Source organism: Anticarsia gemmatalis, chromosome 9 (genome assembly GCF_050436995.1).
Source record: "Anticarsia gemmatalis isolate Benzon Research Colony breed Stoneville strain chromosome 9, ilAntGemm2 primary, whole genome shotgun sequence".
NCBI lineage: Eukaryota > Metazoa > Arthropoda > Insecta > Lepidoptera > Erebidae > Anticarsia > Anticarsia gemmatalis.
Window position 1 is genome coordinate 13,620,851 of NC_134753.1, and position 23,593 is coordinate 13,644,443.

The 23,593-nt window shown below is 36.9% G+C and overlaps 2 protein-coding genes across 3 annotated transcripts; one reads left to right on the top strand and one right to left on the bottom strand.

Moving 5' to 3' along the window:
- Nucleotides 1–1,757: 1,757 nt before the first annotated feature.
- LOC142975448 (DNA replication complex GINS protein PSF1-like) lies at nt 1,758–2,832 on the bottom strand. The gene is made up of 3 exons (XM_076118282.1): nt 2,640–2,832; nt 2,509–2,573; nt 1,758–2,328 (listed from the first exon to the last, which is right to left on the bottom strand). Exons 1-3 carry the CDS (start codon nt 2,709–2,711, stop codon nt 1,878–1,880), a joined length of 588 nt encoding a protein of 195 aa, XP_075974397.1. The 5' UTR covers nt 2,712–2,832; the 3' UTR covers nt 1,758–1,877.
- Nucleotides 2,833–3,445: 613 nt separating this feature from the next.
- LOC142975364 (NF-kappa-B inhibitor cactus-like) lies at nt 3,446–20,442 on the top strand. 2 transcript variants are annotated; one of them, XM_076118154.1, is made up of 5 exons: nt 3,446–4,135; nt 6,586–6,908; nt 13,803–13,891; nt 15,067–15,271; nt 16,509–20,442. In XM_076118154.1, the coding sequence occupies exons 1-5, from the start codon at nt 3,741–3,743 to the stop codon at nt 16,514–16,516; spliced, it is 1,020 nt and encodes a 339-aa protein (XP_075974269.1). In that variant the 5' UTR covers nt 3,446–3,740; the 3' UTR covers nt 16,517–20,442. The 2 variants fall into 2 exon arrangements, with proteins under 2 accessions (XP_075974269.1, XP_075974268.1); XM_076118153.1 differs by having other exon boundaries at nt 3,447–4,135; nt 15,067–15,267.
- Nucleotides 20,443–23,593: the final 3,151 nt, after the last annotated feature.

Sequence of the window (23,593 nt, forward strand, 5' to 3'; positions counted from 1 at the left end):
GGTTAATATACCTAGTTTTCCTCTTAAGTGTATACTTATTTTTCAAAATTTTCCCCTAACCAAAAATCAAGGATAAATAATACTGACATTAAGTAAACTTAAGTACTTACGTTGTGGGAATTTCACTCACGGTTATGAGTTTACCTAATATTATAAGGTGTGCACCTACATACATACAACACAAATATTTCCTTTACGTTTGGGTTTAAGTTTTACCTCAATTTGGAAAACACTAAGTATGAATTATAATCTTAATATTCCCACTATTTTACCCGAGACGTAGTCACCGCAAAAAGGTTTTTAGGCGGTTAATACATCATTCAAGTCCTGGGAAATGCGAAAACTGTCAGAAGAATATCTTTTTTAACTTGTGGAAATAAATCAGCGTTTAGTTTTCGACTCACGAAACGTGAAAACGTGGTGACTTTTTGTTGATAACGACGGCAGCAGGCAGACTGGCAACTGTCACTAGCAGCCGCTACGTAGAGTCCACAAAAAAACTTAAACTCGACTGGAAAAGGGAATAAAAATGTGCCAAGAATGAAAGGCACAGGTTGGCAGTGGCAAGGACGATTCCGAATGAATAAAACATCCTGAAATCTGTTTATACAATTGTGTCCTTTTAGTTTAAGACGATGGAAACGAAATTGCATTTGTATCTCGCCGAGTGGCGCGATGGATGGTGTACTTAGCGAAGACTTCGTTCTGAATAAAAACAATATCTAAGTAGATTTTTAATCTTGAAGCATCTTGAAGCAAGATTTTAAATGTCTTTCCGTGAAAATCTTTTTTAATAAGTATCTACACAATGTAGTTCACCATTTGTGTATCGTTAGGGAACTATTGAAGCACAACATTGTAGACACGAGGTACTCAGATTATACATCCAGGTCTGAAAAACTAATAAACTCGATATGAGTTCCGTAAAAAGGAACATTCGGCACAAGAACTGCATTGCGCCGGAACCATTTCAGAAATAGTACCTAGTAATAGTCCTTAATAGGTTAAATGAAAAAGCAGAATAGATAATAGAATAACACTAAGTACGAGAATATGTCGAAAGAACAGATAGCCTCAATCTATAGATGTTATAAAATGGTCAGTAAAGAGGGCGGCGATGGCGTTAGCTATTGGCTTTCCCTTGTTTAATAATAAGCAAAACCAAATGTATTACTGATGCGTCATTTAACATAGAAATAGTAACCCAACGTCCTGTGTATTTCGTCACTTAATGCTGGGAAAATTAATAACTTTTTCTCAAAATTTAAATGGGTTTTTCTAACCATAATTAGTTATTGATAAAATAAGAATAATGTTAATCCCAAGGTACAAAGTGTGTAAAAGATTGATTCCAATAAATTGTTGCTTCCTAATGGGTTTTCCCATTACCCACCACAACTGTGGTGATTCCACAAGTTACATCTAGTAATTAAATGTTTATTACCAATAATCAAAAGTTATTATTTTATTTGCTATTTATTTAATTTTACTTCGTTGAAAAGGTGATATAAGTACATGCCAAAATAAGTGTCCTAGAAATTTTACACATGCGCTTGTTGGCACTCTGGATATTTTTTTCAATTAGCAAAGGAAGTTTGACCTGAAGAACTGGTTGGTGTTCTCTGGTTTCTGCCTACTTCTATGGGGAGAAGGCATAATTTTAAGTATGTATGTGTATGTATTTTTTCAATTAAGTTGGGTATAGGTAATTAATATAAGTTTTTTATAGAAATAAAAATCTTAGAATATGATAAAATTGTTTTATTTATACTAATGAGAATTGCACTTATAAGTTTCAATCATTCAGCCAAAACCTGATACAGGCACACTCTTTACAGACTCATAAAAATGTCCGATCCCTACATATATTACAGTAATCATGTAATCTGCTTTAAAATTCCTTGTCTAATAAGTGTCTGACACTCTGACGTGGGCAGAAAATGTCTACTATTCTTCTTTAGTAAGATTACATCTCCATCTTCTAACTCCAGCTTTCCGTAATCAGCCATACAGAGAACTTCAATATACAAAGACTTCGGAGGCTTTAAATTCTCTGTTAAATCTATGCCATTGTAACCAATATCTTGTCCTAAAGATCTCATATATGAAGCTAAGTTGGATGAATACTTTGAAAACCACTCATATTCGTCATCCGACAACAGTTCCCGCACATCTGATGGCAGTACTGATCCAAACTCCCACCTTAATGTCTTGATTTTGTTTAATCTACTATATAGGTAAGCTAGCAGACATCGTTTGTCACGTTCTAAGGCTGAATGCCTCACTTGTACTGTTGTCCAAAGAGTTTTATTCTCCATTGTTGCATTTCTGTAATCAAATTTGTATTTATAACCTACTTACCTGAATAATAGTTAAGTTTACAGATGTCAATTATTATTTAATTAAGTTGATTAGGCACCACACATACACATTCTGAATTACAATGTTCATTTTATATAGATTAAAGGTTATAAAAGGTAAATTAAAAAGTGAAATTTGCTAACTTACGCGTCGTTCATATTCATCCTGAACAATGAATGCATTTCTTCCAAAATTTGACGAATTTTATCATCCTGAAAATATTAATAATTTGACAAACACTGAAAAAAACTGTCTTACAAGAATCTGTGAAAACTTACGTTAAATGGATCAATAGTCACAGGATTTCTTTCAGCTTCCTTTAGTAATTCTATCACTTTTTCGGCGAACATTGCGAAACGATGTATAGTTATATATTTTATCACCTGCTAACAATAAATCCCTGTTTACAGTTTACACTAATAAACAAAATATTTTCAACTTTTTTGGCGGCAACTGGCGATTGGTAAGTCAATTGACAAATGTCAAAATGACATTCAAATAATTTGGATTTACGCACGTGCTGTATTCATTATATCATTCAATTTATTTCAGTTCACAAAATTAAATTACCAGGTACATATATTATCATTACAGTTCCTTGTTGCTTAAAATAAACGCTTTTAAATGTATGTAAAGGAGTTCTACTTCATTTCTTCTTATTTTATTTATTGAATAATAAAAAATTAACATGATTTGCTTAAACACGACAAACTTTGGTAAATAAATTAATCATGTTTTAGTGGTTTGGTGTTGAAAATATAATTATTTTACATTTTATCTGCTGAACTTTTTGACGTAAATAACTGACGTACTTGATAGTATATTGTTATTGAAGCGATAAAAACTCTAATAAAAATTGCACATGAACAGAATTACCTACCTATTTAAGATACCTACTTAAATTGCGTTAACCGCTAATTAATGCAAAAGTTCTACTATTCATAGTATCATTGTATTTTTAAGTTATAGTAAAACAAAAAAAGGGCAGCAGTATAAAAGAGCAGAGAAGCAATATACCTATTTATCTTAAACTTCCCCAAAATAGCCGAGCGCAGTATTTAAACAAAGTAGCGTTGCGATAACGCTCAGTTTTCTTTGAAACGTGTAAGCGTCCACTCGTGCGCATATCCGAACGCGTTATACATTTACAAGTACAAGTGGAGTGGAGATTGTGGGCGAAGTCATCATCATTCATCACGGCGCATTGATCATTCATTGCGCATGCGATTTCATTGTGAACAGTTGTTTACTACGCGACATTATTTTTATTTTAAAACATGATTATACATCGCTAAGTTTATAAAACACGCGTATTTCGTTCGTTACTAGTATAGTTGTCAGTGTAACAAACAAAGAACAGTTAAATAAAAGGAACAAAAATGAGTGCAAGTAGGAAGAACGAGTCCAAGACCAAAATTCCCGTGGACGAGAATGTAGATTCTGGTTTTTTGTCGGGACCTCTCGATATGTATTCTGGTGAACTGGAGCCTGAGCCTGAGCCTCAGCCTGCGGCTGCAGCGGAGCCTCAGGCGAAGCCTAAGACGGATCAAACAGTGTTGTGTGATAGTGGTGTTATAACGCACGAGGAGCTCGACAGTGGTATTTGCGACACAATAAGCGAGTGTTTGGCGAGTGTGCAGATCAGTGATAGTAGTACTACTCCTGGTACACATGGTACGGATCAGTTTGTGTGCACGGTTACGTCGCCTGACGCGAGTTCCATCCCATATGCACATTTAGTTATATTCTTCCAGCCAGACGACGATGGCGATACGTAAGTACCTTATCTACTGTGACTTTTAGCCTAATCAAAGACCCATAGCCAAGTTCAATGTTGAGTCAATCTATAGTCTATCTTGCATCTCAAATACTACTCACTGTAGGCTTGTTCTTGTGTTATATTATGTTATGTTGAAATAGTTGACAGTTAAGTTCCAACTGTCTTGTTCCATAACTGTTGTATGTACTACTGATTATTATCATATATGAGTAAATATCAAATGTTTAATTATTTACCTACCTAGGTATGTTATTTTCACTGTTTATCCAACTCGCTAACCATACAAACTACAAAGTACAATCTCAAATAGCTTAGAATAATCAAAAAACAGTTTCTGATTACAAGTTTTTATTTTTTTTCATCTCTTAATGAGGCATCACAGACAACGAGTTGTGGTTTTTTTTCGGTATTTCCCAAAAGCTTTATTTAACTTACCTAGTAGGTTGGTCAATGTTTTCCTTCTGGACTTGTGGTATTGCAAGAAGGGTATTAGTTACTAAATATTAAATATATATTTAAGACTTGATAGAATCATGCAACTATTTACATACCATATTATAGAAAAAGTTTAAATCTTAATCATACAATGGTCACAAACATTCTCGTAAAGTGAAAGTAAAGATTCAAGTTCTACTGTTTCTGTCTACACATAGAGATTATCAAGATGTATAGAGTAGACCTTAGTTTATGGTTTTATCAATTGTAAGAAATAACTAAGATAACATTTATGAAAATCATTATATTTCCATGAACAAGATGTAATTAGGTTGCTTGCAATGCTTTAATAAATTACCTAGTGATAGAGCATGTTTTAATCTTTTGTACTTTGATAAACAAACATTGTTTTTAAGACTAATGCATTGGCAATTTGCCTGGGTATACTCAAACAATTGAATTTATACAATACAGTGTAACAGTACAATAACATGAAACTGTTAGGCATTTCACATGTTTTTAAAACAAAATATGAGCTTAATTTTATTTGACTCTTAAATATACTATAGGAATAAGATTAGTCCGGAATATTATGTTCATAAATATTAATATAAACATTGATTATATTATCTAATGACATACTCATGTAGTAGTCATGGCTCAGCTCTGATAAAAACACAGCAATGACCTCCTGCTTTAGTACCTTGTTATCAACAAAAAGAGACAACAAACATCCCTATCTCACTCTAACAATCATTCCTGAATAAGTCTATCAACAAATTGAGTCATTGACCTCTAGGTCAAACTTGTGGACATTAATTGACCTCAATAAATGCATATTTTGACATAGTTACGCAAAACATGCAAAGTAAGCAGGCTGTAGTGGCTTTAGTAAACTAGGTGTTGTTATGTAAGGAAAACTATTGCAGTATGTATATGTACTGGGTTCAGTAACGATGACCTTTGGGTAAACCCCAAGGAGTTTGTGTCACTGCAATATGGCTGGGTTTATTTCACTTCAATACAATGTGTAGTGTACTTGTGTAGCAATCGTGTGACATAACTAAGTACTTATTTTATCATCTACTCTAAGATTTTATAATAAATTTACTACACAATGATAAATATTTAACTCATGTTTAGATTAGATAGATTACAAGATTAAGGGGTTTCCTTTGATAAACAAATAATAGCAACGCAAGAGAGCTTTTTGATTGCGAATTTTATTAAGAAATGTCTGTTGTGTAATTTGTTTTTGAATCTGCTCTCAATTCTGAGAAAAACAGAATAGTTCCACAGATTATATTTTTATCAATGACAATACCAGACACATAGAGCTATATAAACATAATCATAGTAAAACTTTAGGTACTTAATTTGTCACAATGTGGTCTATATTTCATAATATTTACTATTATGTACAAAACTATTAACCTAAATAGAGTTTCGGTTAATTAATCAAGCAGCCTATTATCCCGTTCATGTTGTTTTCACGTGTTTCATATGGAATTATTTATAACAATGAGCTCACATTGTTTGGTCTCTTCTTAGTATTTATAATACAATAATTTTGTAAACATAATGTCGCGTGGGTTTGTCTGCGGTAGGAAGTAAACACTTCCTTTACGCTTATTGATTCATTAGCATTGATAAATATTTCCTATCTTATGAAGATAAATTACTAGTCATATATTCAACATCGAAATGACCATGCTTGTCTTTAATCACATTCAATTTGTTGTGTATCTGCACGTTCATGTTTAAATTCATATAAAACAAGTTATCGTAAACAGTATCGTTAAACGTAGCAGGAAATATTTTGTTTATAACGTCACGCTCAAGTGAGGTCTAGAATGCAAAGATGTGTCTCGAACGTGCGCGCCACACGCTAAGTTTAGCGGGCCCCTGCCGACCGGTCCACTACTAAAGGCCGCATACCGCTTTACCTAACATGACTTGTAACTACTATCCCATGAATGATTCTAACTGAACATCGAATATTGTTACAGACAACTACACATCGCGTCGATACACGGATGCGAGAAATCAGTCAGCACACTGATAAGGATCTGTCCGAACAAAGCACTCCTAGACCTGACCAATGACCACGGTCACACGCCACTGCACTTGGCGGTAATGAGCGGGAACGCCGTGGTCGCCAGGATGCTAGTGCTAGCTGGTCTATCGCTAGGAGTTCGGGATAGGACAGGAGAAACCCCACTACACAAAGCCACATCTTCAGGACGCTTCGACTGCCTACAAGCGTTACTACCTCTCGTACCAGAACACACGAGCAACCTTACCTCAATACTTAATCAGAAAAATTATAATGGTAAGTAACTGATACTGCTCACGATGATATCACGCTTTTATAGGTTTCTTATGCTACCCACTGGAATTTCGTATAAATTATACTGTTCAGACTAGACCATCTGTTATATTTTTTGTATGAATGACATCATCAACGCCTCATTAGGAGTTTCCTCGGTTAGGGAGAAATGTAAATGTTCAAATTCCGCTTTAATACGTCTCAGGTGGCATGGATGTATTTTTATGTTTTGGATCATTTTCGTCCTCGGCATCACCTTCATGGCACTCGGTAGGAATTCGTTATATGGGCATTGTGAGATCATCCATTGTGATGACCTCAGGTTATATTTGCCCCTATAAGTTTATTTTTTCGCTTCTGGAAAAACACTGATAGGAAACAAACGGAGACTTGTGGCTATAACATACTTGATACATAATTACCAATAAGTAGCAGCTTGTTCTGATACTTTATAGAAGTTGAATCCAAATTCTGCATACACTCCTAAGTAGGTACCTATTATTATGTAGGTATTAGAAACTTGTCGCGTAGTTATAGAGAAATATTTGATGAAACGTGCTAAATATACAACTTTGACCAAATCAACGTTTAATATAATACCTATAACATGTAACATTTAAGTTCGCAACAGTTCATCTGAATCACGGAGAGTAAAAACCCGCTCAACGGTTTTTCCAACTTGGTGCAAAGCAACAGTTTCATTAGTCCATAAAAATGTTGGATTAGTCCTTTTTATTATATTTAATCAACCGTTGGTTTTTCTTGTTTATTTTCGTAAATCATTAACTGGAGTAATTGCTACCATTTTATCTTTTATTGTGAACATATACAACTGTATAAAGCGACACGGTTCACCTTTAATACGCGTTATCTTCGCATCATTCGGGTCACGTACCAGAAAAATATTTAACTTGAACAATGATCAAACTGTGTTCATTATCTTTAACCTTTTATTTCATTAACTATCCGTGGTAGAGTTAAATAACTGTTAGCTAGCAGTGAGTGTGTGATCAGACGAGCGCATACGTATGTCGTTTACTAGCTTGCCTTCGTGTGCAACGAGTGGCATTGTCCTTCGCGTAGTACGTTGGGATCCGGACATGAATCGAGTGTCGACACGACATCACGTCACGTGCCTTCGCAGAAAAAATACGGAGCTTCTCTAGGATATAGGATATCAGTAGATATGTCGTGCTAGGAACAACTAGAACCTGTTTACTATGCGAAACAAAGCCGCCGTACATTGTTTACGTGTGAACGCACCGTGCCTACTAGTGACGTCCGTCAAGGTCTTGATTACGCTCAATGCCATCAAACATCTCTTGACGCAATTAACATCTTGCTGAAAGACAAGCCGCCCCTTACTTCTACTACGTCTCCGATTCAACATAAATCGGAATTCCCTGCCTTTGCAAACTGCATTAAAAATATATTAACACTACGCTCTTTATTGTATCTGGTTTTTCCGTCGGCAAACAACACGGCCGGGCCTGATGCTAAAGAATTTCGATTCTACCTTAGTGTAGAATAACATTTGCATATGGATTTACCCAAAATGTTGACCTTGTGGGGACATTTGGAATACTTATTATTGTAGCGTTGAAGAGTTCATTAGTATGGTGGTGTGTTAGTGTGTGCGAGAGGTCAACATATCTCGGTGGCGGAGGCGCTATCTCGTCGGATGGTGGTGGCGGCGGGGAGGTGGTCGGCCGCCGGCCACTCGCTGGGTATTCCCAACGTTACGAGCGCCGGGTCGCGTAACGAACACGCCCGACCGCTCACCGAGTGAAAGCTAACTTTTTGACCGTGTAACGCCCGCACCGGAGCAAACGTCGCTTCGCACACACAGCCCGGGTTACCCCAGACCATTGTTCGAGCGCTAATGGAAATGCCATTACGAGTATGCTAATAGTCGACGTAGCGAGATGGTTTTTCCTGCGGAGACAATTTCAATATTTTATGAACGTCTCAGCGTCGCGGCGTACGCTATTTGTATATTTATCGCAGTTTTATTTTTGTTCGGCGCGTCCTTCTTTTATAGAATGTCTGTTAAACTTTACAAAAATACCACCTGAAGGTAGCACATGTATAATTAAAATAGTCCCCGTTTATTTATTCCACTGAGTTTCTGACAGTATCGAAATGTTTTAATTGGTTGCATGTGACCGAATAAGCGTGTATGATTACGTCATAAGACAACACTGACGACTGATTTCTTAGTCAAGTTAAAAGCAGCTCGTCCAATATGCCAAGGTTAGCAAATCCCCAGGAAAACCGCAAAACTGAGTTGTTAGTTAAAAACAATGGTTGGTTTTGATGATGAGTGGGCAAACCCACGAGAAAGTGTGCCTCGGAGCGGTTACATGCAGACGGAAATCCCAGCCGTTCACATGTATTATGAACGTGTTACGTGGGAGCTTTCTAATTATATCTCAGGCCAAATCATCTCGCCGAAATGTCTGTCTCCGACCCCAGCCGGCTATATATGGAACAATGTTGTACGAATATAGTGAGCAAGTTTAAAAATGTCGTTATCTCTCCTGGATTTTTTTGAAGCAGACTAAAATAAGAAATTGATTTGAATGTATGGCACAATAGAGACAAGATTTGTAGAAGACATGAATTGAGAATACGGGACGATGATGGAAAGGAAATAACATCCATATTACACACTGATAGAAACATAGATGAACTTTGTATCCCAATTTATAAGACATAGAATTATTATAAGATTATGTGATTTCCTACATTTGTTTGACGTAGAATCACAAGGACGGCTAGCTTAATTATCGTTTTATTTGGATTTCCCACAGACGTAAATAGCGAGATTTAAATAATTGTTATAAATGACTGTAGTAGTTACTATATCATAACTTGTTATTTTCTATGTTTAATGTTATTTATCGTATTGTCGTTTACTCGTGTCATTATCTTTTAATTTGTGGGTAGTTGGATATTATTTGTCGTTTATCGCGCGGTTCTATGTTCAAGTTATAGGTGAGATGTTTTTCACATCACTGTACAGATATGTCGAGGCGTTAATTTCGTTTAGCACATAATTTTCGTGTTTATGGGCCGTGCTTGGTGTGTTATCTACCTGCGAGGTCGTAAACATGCCGAGATATCTGTCCTATCAAGCACTTGTACCGTTTTTTATGAAGCGCTGGGGTTTTCCAACGTTCAACCTGGTTTTTCAATGTCCCACACACGTCAGACGCAATACATTATCATGAAACATTTCAACAGCCACTCGGTGTTTACGTTATAATCTCTGAAAGTAGCTTAAGTATTGTTCGCTTTGTTCTCTTATCGTTTGTTGTAAATATATACTATGTATGCTATGTAAACGATGACAGACACATAGTAACGGTGCTATCAAACTTCTACTGGGCTCTAGAAGCAACGAAATTCTTCTTGCGTGTAGCTGTAGGGGCCAAAGTTGTTTAGGCTGACCAACGGCCTTTGACTTAGGTGAATGACTGCTATCTTAATGACAACAACCATGACCGACTATTTACTTGACCTCCGAGGGATGGAGCGTATGTATTCATCTATGATTAGTCGCGCGCAGGTTCCTTACCTCTCTCTCATAGTGTACCGACCACTGATGGCAGCCGGCTACAAGTACTCGTGTTCGAAAGCTCCACGACTCGTATAACGCTCTACTTTTCAAAACCACCTTCACTTTTTAGTCAAATCATTGATCATAAATATTACCTCCTAATATTGGAATGATACTTTGAGCCGTGCCATAATTCTTCGTTATGTTTTTTGCCATGATACATCGCTGCGTATAATTCGATATAAGGAAAACCGAACGTATAATTGAAACTAATGTCTTCCATTTAGGTGTAAGTATTTTGATTAATCGTCAGTGGTCAATCATGTGACGCACGTTAACTAAAAAGTATATGTGACGTGAGTCCGATGTACTATACTTAGTATGTGAGGGGCTGCAGTGACGAGCACATACTTGCACCTTTAGGTAACAGCTGCGTAGCGCGTGAATACCCATACATATGCTAAAATCCCAAACAGCCAATGACACCAGCGGACGGACGATTAATTATATTTATGTTGAAAATTTAACTTGGCTCTGTTTGCCAGCCACACAAGGCTTTTTACGAGAAAACCAGTCGGTACACATCCGCGCACCGCCAGGGTTCCGTACGATAAATTAGATAAACAGCCTCACGAGATATATAATATCTGCTGTAATTATACGTCCTATATTTAGAGTGTTACTACGGTTTGTGCAAAAACTGGCGGAACAACGTTTTTATCTAACGCTATTCAAATATTATTGTCGAAGGTTTTAAAGAGACTGCAGTACATTTTTTATGGTTGAAAAAGTGTACGATAGCAATGTTGATTTTAATTTGTCGTCATTCGTCATGGAATTCAATAATAGTGAGCACAAGAAGAGCAACGCATCGGCAATCCCCTCATATAAACATTTGCGGTTATCAGCCACCGGCGCGTTGTACTCGCGGTGTTTTGACTCGTAAATAAGGAAAAGTGTCGTTTAACCATACTATTAAAAACTTACATAATAACGTTTTTATTGCGTTCAGTTCGAGTATTGTGATCGATCCAATTAATCGCAGGGGAATACCAAATTAGTTTACTGGTAGCGTCGATCTTTGTTGATTGAATGATGCTAAACGTCATGGATGTTAAAGGTGTCTTGTCAGCGCGGAATCGTACGGAAACAGTGAAAATACAGCGGTGGCGCGCCATATTTGGCGAGGAGTGTCTACCTCTAGGTGCGCGTGCGCTTGCCAGTCGCTGGCCGCCACATTGTTGGGAAAACCCCATCGGTCGGCGGCGCGGCGGAGTCCCCCCGCGCGCCCCACGCTCCACCCGCGCCGCCCGTGTGACGACACCGTACACATGCCACTACACAGTATAAACTCGCCCGTCGCCTCTGTCTCATTGTGGAGTCAGCTGTCTCAGTGCTCCATCATCGTGTTGATTACGTTTTTTCTTAGATGCTACAAATACCTACCTACCGAGAAACACAATGACTGTACTATAAAGAAATGCCTCTGAATGTTTACTCTTCCGCCGTAGCCTCCAACTCATCCTCGACTCTGTCTATTAATAGTTAGTATTTGAATCATACGAAGCCGGAGAGGAGCCACCTTAATTTATGAATCGCCTCTATGTAAATAATGCTGTGGATGTTTTTGATATCGGCTATTAAACACACCTCACTAATTTGAATCTAAATTAGAAACGCTATTTGGAAACTAGATTGTCCCCAATCAACTTGTAACAAAAATAACTTCTTCATTGCATGAATTATTGTCAAACTTGTGTCTAGTTATTCAAAGACTCCTTGTTAATTTGGCAATGCGTGTTGCATAGAGGATAGTACAATGGTGGTGTGTGTCAAGGCTCCTGGGATCTCCAACAAGCCACCGATGATTAAAGCACACTGTTTGTCCGTACTCCTGCATTGCCACATCACAACATGTTCAATACAAATGACGTTTTCATTTTGTTTCATATTTATAGCTGGGTAAAACCGCCTTTGAATATAGAATATTATACGCAGTATTTATTTATGTGCTGCATAGGTATTTCCTGTAGCGTGTTTGTGAAAAAACCGACTTTATTTAATTAGTTGCAACCCGTTGCAGTCTCCAGGGATAAGCTCTGGCATGTGATGTAGATATTTATAACACTGTAGCCGACTTTGTGTCGTCGTGATGTTCCGCGAGCAAATATTTTAAATTAATTAGCAAATGGCACCCGCCAGAGGCGCAGATCTCACGAATCCACTAACGGTTTATACGTGACTGCTCTGATGTTTGCTCCAACACCTACAGCTACATTGAAGAGCACACGTTTGATGACACCTTTACGCCACATTAAAATAACTTGAACACGCAATCTCAGTGAAATACTTGCAAAATTAAACATCCAGCTCAGAACGATACGATTATAATAAGCTCACCTAAATTCTTGTGCTTCTTTAAAAAGCGCTCAGCCATTTTGGTGCGAGCGATCTATTTTAGATTCGGTTTAAATATACTTGGAGTGGTTCCAGCGTCGCTGACGAACAGCCGCTATAAACAATGTTTTAGGGGTTTGCGCATTCAGCTACACGCAAATATTTGAATTTATTGAATGGAGCACATAAAAACAAAACTAAAAACGCTACTACGTTTCAGTCGCGCCGCATAACTTAATTCAACTTTATGATACATTTGGTATTCATAGTTTTCAGAATATGTTACCATCGCAAATCCAGTTATTTTCACACAAAAAATATGTATATTTTGTACAGTTTCCTATGACGTTATAACGTTTATATTATGTTTTGTGTGAGAACTTGTTTGTATTGCGTGCCACTCAATTGATACTGTGACGTCTTGTAGTTTACACTGTCAAAGGTTATCTAACTTGTGATAATTGTAGGTTTTTTTTATCGAACCAACAGTTCGAATGTTTTTCACTAAGTAATACTAAGTATTTACATGATTAAATGTCAAGATAACCTTAAGAAAAAACCCAAAATTGCTTTTCTTTGTTAGGTATGTTTCCGTGTGGGTGAAGTTGGCTATCTGTACGAAACAAGCTGTGTCACGAGGACGTTCAAATATCGCAACACTCGTATCTGTGCTACATACACAATACACATGTGTCGTTCACTTATCTGTCAGAATTCCCCATAATTAACCGATAACAACTCGCGAGTATTATCAGCTTAGCACATTGATTTCAACCGCGATAACTGATCTTCAACATACTTTCATCTAACTACTGCGCACTGCTCTGTATCTTGCCCACCTGAAGTAATAATCTCTTGATCCCATCGTATAAATTTATTATCGTGTAATATAATAATCTTTATTTATTTATATTTACGATATGTTTTGCTTGTTACAGGTCAAGCGTGCGTACATCTAGCAGCTTCATCAGGAAACTTGGAAGCGCTGCAGTTGTTAGTGCACCACGGAGCCGATATCAATTCTAAGGTATGTTCTTCACAAAAACTCGATAAATAAGAAAGATAACGAGACTATAAATTGAAGCTTAAAATAAGTTGAAATAGGCTCCTAGGTGTCCACAGATTTAGATCAAGTATCCAAGGCTAGTAGCGAACAAAAGCAAAAGTAAATAGCGGCTCAGCTCGTTGCCACGCGCGGCACAACGAACCTCAACCGCAGAGTGACTCAGAGCAAACACGGATTGCCCCAAATGCTACTCTGTAACTTGTTAGAATATCCCGAAACGCAAATCATGGGTTTCGCGTAAAAACCTTTAGTGGTCGACGGGAAAACTTGCCACCAGAATAATTGGCTCGGGGAATACACATGTAACATACTAGACATTTTCCTAGCAAGCTAAGAAACTGATGAACAACACAATTTTCTGGTTCATCGATTCGTCAGAGTTTAGTGTTAACTTGTGTTGCACTTTTAAGTAAGCGAGCTTGAGGAAATGTTGCAATATTAGATAATTGTTCTGATCATGAAAATCTCTGCAGCGCCTGACATTTGATTCAGAATTAGACCTGATTCTATGGAAAAGTTCTATAGACTCTAACGTCGCGTTTCTAAGTCTGTTGTTGTTGTTTTCGCGTTATCTGGGGAAATTCGAAAGGCTGACAGTTAAAGATAGCATTGGAACTGCGTAGATGCGGTCTCGAAGAAAGGCCGTATCGTGGGATCGTAATCGGTTATCAGTCAGTTCGTTAGTCACATCGTGGCACTGTTACGGTCGGAAAACCCGCGCTAATCTGCGATACCGTCGTATCTCGTGCGTCGGGGTTTTTTCGTTTGTGCGCCCGTACTTATCGTTAGGAACAAACACTCGGCGTACACGCGCAGGTATAGGTATGCGAGTGCAAGGAAACAGCCTCCGTGTGGAATATTCCTTCGTAGGCGGGTAGGTCGACGTTACGTAAATAGGTCGACGACTTCGTTTTCGATAGACAAACAATGGGTCGTATAAATTAGTCACTCATAGATAAGTCGATGAGCTTCGAACTTATCGTTGACGTTAAACAATAGTCGATTCGATAGGGGCCTTCGGGTGCAAAGAAAGGACGAAATCGTCGATCATACTGATCTAACAGCAATCTCGAGGCGGCTCAATTAGACGATGAGGATGATGTGAATCGGAAGCTTATGAGAATGTGTTTGTTCAGGAGAACTGTGCGGGCTGGACGGCGCTGCACATAGCGGCGCGGCGCGGCGACGAGCGCATGGTGCAGTACCTGCGGCCGCGCGCGGCGCCGCTGCCGGACTACGGCGGCCGCACGCCGCGCCGCCTGGCGCGCCACACGCCCGCCGCCGCGCTCTTCAACAACGACGACGGCAGCGACGACGACGACGACTCCGATGATGATGTAGGTATACCCGCTTTCAGTCACTAACATACCTTAAGCTTTGTTATAACTCTTACTGGTGGTAGTAGAAACTGCATGAACAACTTACTATCGCAAATGGTTATTTTTTGCGTGTTCCACTGCTGGGCAAAGATCTCGCTTCTCCAAATCCCCCTAGCCGGCAGTCGAGTAGTATAGATGATACTCCTAGTATCGGAAATATTAATTAATCAAATTTTCTTTAATTGCATTTGATCGGCCCTTCTAAAAAATACAATTTCAATCTAAAAAGTATCAAAGTAATTTCATAAAACTTCCTTATGTCTAAATGTTTCTGTTTATCAAAAAACCAAGACGTTATGCGTAAATTCCCGGTAACTGACGAACGTATTACGAATACGTTGTGTAACTTTATTGTCAACTCATTGGGATTTCCTAAGGATATCTTTAATGGCTGAATGTCAACCTTGTTGATAGGAAGTTGTAGGGATTTATGAGTTAAATATACCTTTTGATTCACCCTTTAAACGATATTATATTACATATTAAATTGAAAATAACTGTCTCATTGGGTAATGCGATTATTTTAACGAAAACCATGTAACGAATCTAAAATTAAAACAGTCTTTTAGATGTTAAATTGACACAACTAGTACCTACATATTTTCAAAAATGTATATAGGACTTAATACCTTAGCAATTTCATGTCTTCTGATGTAATAAAATCGTCTTTAAGAATACAACGCAATCCCGGAAATCGAAAGTAGTACCATCCAATTCCGGGTAAAAAACCTCTCATTATACAGTTAATTGTCGCATTGTTTATAAATGATAGCATTGTTGATACTAATAATGATTAATTAACTACCTATCACAACATTCCCATACTAATCATTTAAATTCATAACATTTTTTCCTCTTATCATGATACGCAGTTAGTCTAAGCCTAATGTTTTACAAACACAGACATTAAAAACTGTATTTTTGCACAATCAGTTTGACAGGAAATAATGTGTGATAATATAAATGTCAACTTCCCGACTAATTTGTGTCACTTATTTGTGTTCAAGCTGAAAGGTTTTCCGTGATAATGCGTGTATATTGCATTAAAATAACCTAGGGATAATAGTTTTGTATGTTATCAGTGTTTCTCGGAATCGGTACAGCAGTTTCCACTACTACCACCTAACGATAAACTTAATTATATTATTACAGACTTGGTAAATCATACATGTGTTATAATTATTTTCTCTTTGTTTCAGATGTATGAGAGTGACAGTGAGAGTCTATTCGAGAGTTTACGCCACACCATCAACTCGTCGTCCTCCATCAACGTCGCATAAGACGCCGGTGCCCAACGCACACTGTATCGATACGCAACTGAGCACCGAACCCCGGACAACACACCTCTCAGCTACGCCGTGGCAGCAAAATACCGCGTCAGCTGACTACAATAACCGAAAAAACATCAATGTCAAAAAATATGACATATTTTGAAAAAAGAGATCTGATTAAGTGGTTGCTATCGATACGTTACACTTAGACCGCTGGAAACTAAACTCGTTTTTATCTATGTATGTTTGTATGTATGTAAAACACTGCCATACGAAGCGCCACGCTTCGAGATCCGCCTATGTTGCCATCTCTATACATGTTAATTTAGGCACTTCTTTGAAATTTGACTGTAATTGTGAACGCAATCGACAGAACAGATTCATAAAATTGTAAATGTTACTAACGAATATTGAATCATCTATACTAACAATAAATATGATGTAATTATGAGCCGATCTTTGTCAAAATTGGCTTCTGAATACCTCGAAATCTGAACAACGCTCGCACTACACGAGAGTTGGCTAAAATGTCTTTGTAAGAGTCATAGTGATATTGTGACGATGTTAGTAGCTAGCGGTCTGAGCCTAGTACGAAGATTTAGTCTTCACTCTTCAATTGTAAATATGACTGAGGTCTGGAGAACAAATGTTTGGAAGCGGACGAGGTTCTCGGTACAGAGCGCTGGGGTTTTATGTCGAGTCATTATACGGATTTGCCCTCTATTTGTTTGACGGGACGATGTATTATATTATAAAGTGACGGGGATATTAACCTATGCCTGCACTCGGAATAACCCAGCGCCGTGTACACTGAATCATTCTAGTTATAGATAATTGTAAAACTCATGTACAGTCGCGGAAAGAATGTTAAGTGTAGAAAATTATTTAACTAAAATAGCTCTAATTTGTAAAAAAACTGTTAATTGTATATTTATTTAGTCGAATAAATGTTGTTTCAAAAAGTTCTGGTTTATTATTATTGTCTCGTCGTGTGACGGCCTACTTGCATCATGTTCTTTCCGCGACTGACCACACTGCGTTATTCATAAATTCTTAATCATTTACTTGAGGAAAATTAACATGTTTTTATGAGTAGTGCAGCTATATTATAACTTGGGGAATTCTGTTCCACCGAGCAGGTGTCACGCTCGAAAACTCGAGTAAAATTAAATGAAATTTTAACTTTAAGGATATAAGATTCAAAATTGATTAACAAGGGATATTGTACTATTGGGTATAACAAGACAATGTTTGGCTGTTGAATATTTTGATGAGATGCTAAACATTTTGAAAAATATATTTTACTAAACAAAAAGTCGGGGTTACATTTGACTAGTTAATTCTGAAGGTAGCATGAGTAGTGGTTTATATTTACATATATTATAGAATATGTTACGCGAGGTCACAGATCAATCACATAATGATTGCGTTCAGAATCATCTCTGTTCTGAACGTGAGACATTATGCAATCATGTTGATTACGTCTTGCACTAACTTTCGCCTGAAAGCAGTTGTTAAGACTAATATTATTCGAATACAAGAGTAATGCAAAGCTCTCATTTCGATACTGACACGTGGAATCACTTCATAATTTGATCATCACATTATGCACATAGGCTCGAAGATCATCTCCACACGCCAAACATATTTCATAGAGTGTTAATGAATGTATGACTGTCTCATTTCTTCATATGGCTGGTTTACATTCGTGCGAGTGAGCAGGATATATTTAACTTCCCTGCTCTTGCACATAAGATCGATTGAGCGTTATTGTGCTTAGAGGGTGCTACTCTAATAAAGTAGTATTTACATGCAGAATTACCTACAGATATTCTTATTTTAGAAAACAGTCTTAGTGTAACATCTGTCATGGTCTCGAGGTCCACTAGCGCCACTGCAAAACACCGCACGTTTCGTGAACTAAGCTAACATAGTGTAATGCATGATTATTATTATTTCTTATGTCATTTAGGCCAAATTATATTAAGTTATATATATTTGCATCGTGGGTGTTTTTAAAATGCCAAGATTTTACGTTTCGGTACAAGGTTCCAAGTACACTTGTGTGAGTGTATTTTTCCTACAAATGAAATACTCGCGATGGTTACATAATATTACATTATTATTATAATAAATATACATAAATATAAATAAGACTTTTAGTTACTGAACGAATGATGGTTTACTAACTTAGATAACACATTTAGGCACAGTTTCACCCTTTCTGGATATCTATTAGATACCTTATCATATAAAGATTTATAGAAGGATGAACACACATTTTACCTTGAAATGCCTAACGTTTCGGTGCAGGTTGCTAACTTGCAGATAAGCTATCTGAGACTTATCCATGAGCTGTGAAATTGGCCTTTAGTCTATAATTATACATTTTCATTTAATATACACGTATTCGGGAATATCACATCATTATTGAAATCAAATATTTTTAAAGATTTTAAGTTAAAGAATCTCTGCATACTTTGTTCAATGGTATACATATTTTGCAGTTGCCAAAATTACCATATTATTATAGTAGTAGGAAAATTACTTTAAAATCTGTAAAATATTTGACTTCAAACGTGTATGTTATTTATTTTAGTTGCATTTTTGATTCTGTTTGCTACTTATTACAAAACTTATAAACTAATTAATATCACAATTCTATATACTTTTTGTCTTTACTTCAAAATTGAGAGTTTTGGCTGTCTTTTTAGCCTAGGCAGTAGTGTAATAACTACTGATTGTGAGGACAATCAGTAGTTATTACACTACTGCCTAGGCCTAGAGACCTCTCTTTGGTTAGATATACTAGCCGGGCAAAATGCTATTAGTCTTTTCTAATGTATATTAGAATATTTATCAATAGCAGTCCGGAGTGTGGTATTATGCTTGCTATGTGACACCTCGCCGTATTTTTAAATGACAATACGTGGGCGTATTTCATACTCCTCTGCCTACGCCTTCAGGTTTAATAGACGTGATATTATGTATGTATGTAAGTTTTGTAATAAGCAGTTAGTACCCAACTTCACTAGTCTAAAATCTACCCAACGATTGTCCAAAGTAGAAATGACGCTGTGATACGCTTATTTTTCAATGTTTTTCTTATATTGCGTACATAGTACATAACATAACATGTTATATAACACAACAACATATAATTACATGATATAAAAGATTGTTATTTACGTTTCTGGGTACAGGTGCTGCCACTTAGCTGTTCAAAAACGTTATCAAACGTTAGTAAACATTTGTTAAGAAACATTGATGTTACAAAATGTTTTCATGTTAGGTAATGTTATAAACACTTTTTGAAGATTTTAAGAGCACTTAAAACATTTGACGATTCCTTACATTTGTTAGTACGTGTATTAATGTAAGAAAATGTTTGTAAGCAATGTGAAACAGCAATATGGCGGCACCGTATCATTCATTATCTATACTAATATTATAAAGAGGAAATGTTTTTGTTTGTTTGCATTGAATAGGCTCCGAAACTACTGGACCTATTTAAAAAAAAAATTCACCGTTGGCAAGCTACACTATTCCCGAGTAACATTGGCTACTTCTTATCCCGGAGTTCTCGAGGGATCGGGATTTACACGGGAAGGGTTTCAACGCGGACGAATTTGTCATAAAACATTGTTATGTTATATAGTGTGTGCGCATTTTTATATTTATCGCTAAGTGTGACTTTATCATCTGTCATTCGTTCAGTAACTAACAATAGTTGAGTTATAAGTGAATATATATGAAGTTTATATGTTTCTTGTTATAATATACATATATTATATTGATAGTTAGCATAGTTTACACATCGTTGTGTCAGTTTCATATATTGATAAATACAAGTATAATTCTATTTCATTTTGTTTTATTTTATCAAACCCTGTACCTGTACTTAAACTTTTCATGTCTAGCAAGGATTTTTCATACATACTTAGATACAATAGAAACAAAGTTCCCCGAGCAAATATTCTAATCCTAGGAATATAGGAATAGAACCTGCAACCCGAGCATGTTATATATGTCATAGATTACTCGGCCATAAAAGTGATCAAACAATTTCACTTCGGGTTGCTTGACGTTTCGGCACATATACAATAATCACAACACGCCTTATCAAAATACAGTATATTATATTAATCAATGCTACTGTTTCAGTTGGTGTTTTTTATCAAGTGGATCCCCTCAAAGAGGTATATACCCATTGTTTATCATAAGTGGCTAATACTTCTTATATTGTAAAATTACGCGATAAATACTTGCAGGTAATGCCCCTTGTTGTGTAGAGTGTTATCAAAGAAATCGATTGTATAAGATTAGCAATCGAATATGATCGTAAGCGTGCAGTCAGCTACAATTGACACTCAATAACAACTAATTTAGTACAAAATGGCCCCTGTTTTACTGAAAATGTAGGCTGAAGCGTATACACCCACGTATCTTATTAAGAAAAAGACAATTCCTGCACTAAGAATTGCTCTTGTGTCGCGGGGACTGGTACAAACATACAAACAACGGACACAAAGTACAACCAGACCTGAAGCAATTATTAGGGGACCGCACAAATAATTTGTACCGTGTGGGAATCGAAACCGACGGAAGGGTAGCGGCGTGGCGACCTTAACTACTGCGCCATGTTAGCCCCATGAAATAGAGGGCGAGTTTATTGCCGTACTTTGGTAACGTGCCCGGTATATGCACGTTACCAAAGTACGGACTACTAATTGAGAATGATCGAATATTAGTTACAAAAAACACTGTTCGACCTGGGAATCGAATCCGGGATTACGTGGTTAGCAGTCGTATACACTACCGACTGCGGCACTGCGGCAGTAAAAATTAATAAAATCAAGGAGATATTTGGAATTTCAATCAATGTCAAATGTTTAAAGATTTTTTCGATGCAATAATATGCATTCAGATTATAAGGTTTCTAAAGATTTAATTTGTTCAGCGACATGGAGCTGATTGTATCTACATTTTACAGTACCTACCTAGTTGAATTAAATAATAGCAATCAAACTTATCGAGTATCGAGATTATTAGCCGATCTTGTAAATCGAATACGTTTAGTGTTATCTTAAACAAGGTTTGAGTAGGAATTTATCTTAACTTTGCACCTGGCAACCAGTGTGTGTGGAAATTTTGACCGATAAATGATAAAATAGAGCTGTATTTACATCGTCTGGGAATTTTTCGTCGAAGAAGTAGAAACTAGAATACAGAAATATTCGAACTTAGTGATATCCAATAGTACCCATACTTTATCAATATATGTAATTTTAATATCCACGGCTAAATCACTGACCTATTTTTAAGGTATTTGGCATGGCTGGAGAATAGGTAATCATAGACTAAACATTTTTCAGTATATCATTTTGCTGCCGGAGGTACCTATACAAAATGCAGAATTTAGAACATTAATGCCCTAAAAACTTACGCAGCTGACTGTGGTGTTGGCTACAGCTAGTTTATTTTGAAAATACACATATTTTTTTATTAATCTAGATTTATCGTGCATGCCAAGGCTCTCTAGTAAGTTGTACTATATTTCTATACTAACATGTGTACTGGCAATCTCTAGAGTAGCTGATTAAACTGGTAGTCAACTACTCTATTGCAACCGTCAGTTCAATAGTTTGAAAGAGCATTGACATAATGTATTTTTACGTTGTTTTTTAGTATCACATTTAACCCGAGTCGATAACTTTATATTTGGGTATTTCCAATGTTGAAATGTTAACGTAAACTCGGGGTTTTAGGGGTCATTGTGCAATCGTAGTACTTATCTACTCGTAATGATAACACCAATACGGGAAAATCCATTTAAAATAATACTATGAATACCGAGAACTTTATTTATTGACTAAGGGAGAGCGCAAACTGGTAGTGTAGTGTAATTATTTGTTTACTGGAAAAAATAGTTCCTGCGAATTCCGTTAGGAGCGCTGTACAGGTTTTTACACAAACTTGATAGTTACTGTTGATTGTGCTAGCAAATCGCCCCATACATTAACAGCAAGTTAGCCTTTATAAGAGCAAAGGCTAGGATATATTTTTTAAATATTAAATTATTATTATACGAGAAGGTTTGTTCAGATGCAAGTATGGATGTTCGCTTCAGTTTTGTACAAAATCTGCATGGATTTGAATTAAATTTGCACACCGAGGTACACAGATAGTCAATATGCTTGTCGGAGAAACAATGGCTAAGATGCGGAGCTCAGTAAACCGGGCGGGCCTTCTTTACAAAACAATATAACATTAATCATGATCGTGGGACTTAATCAAAACAACTAATCGAAGCACAATAGCTTTTATTTAAACAGATTAAACGACACTACAAGAAACAAACACAAGCGCTGGTAGTGAGAGTCCAAACTACCAATCCTCACTGCATCCCCTCTACCACCAAATTAGTACAACAACCAGCATTGGTTATCAAAAAACATCAATCTCTACCTTTTTCTGTTTGCTCATTTGATTTCCATGTCCCACTGATGGGCAAAGGTCTCCCCCCGTAATGAGGGAGGGGTAAAGCCATGAGTTTGTCACGCTGGCCAACGGGTTGGGGACTTTGCATACCTTCAAGAACTGTTCTAAAGAACTACCAGGTATGCAAGGTTGTATCACGACGTTTACTTCACCGTTGAAACAAATGTTCTTTTTTTCGAATAAAGACATAGCTTCGAAAAGTCTTTGGTGTTGCCTCGGGTTCGAACCATCGATCAAATTTTAAAATGGTTCATTAAGCACAGATCCTTACAGTCATATGTTATCAGAACGATGCAGCAATCGTCCTGATTGACGTCTCTGTTCTGACACACACGATAACAAGAGCAATATGTTTCGAGAAACAACTACCAGTGAACTTATATAGTGCCTACTGTTTGAAGCCAACCCTGTCTTATCTGTCACGTGGACTCGAAAAAAATGTTAAATGCATGTAGGTATATCTATCGTATGGTTAGTTGTCAACCTAGTGTCAAAGTTGTTCAAGCCGCCCG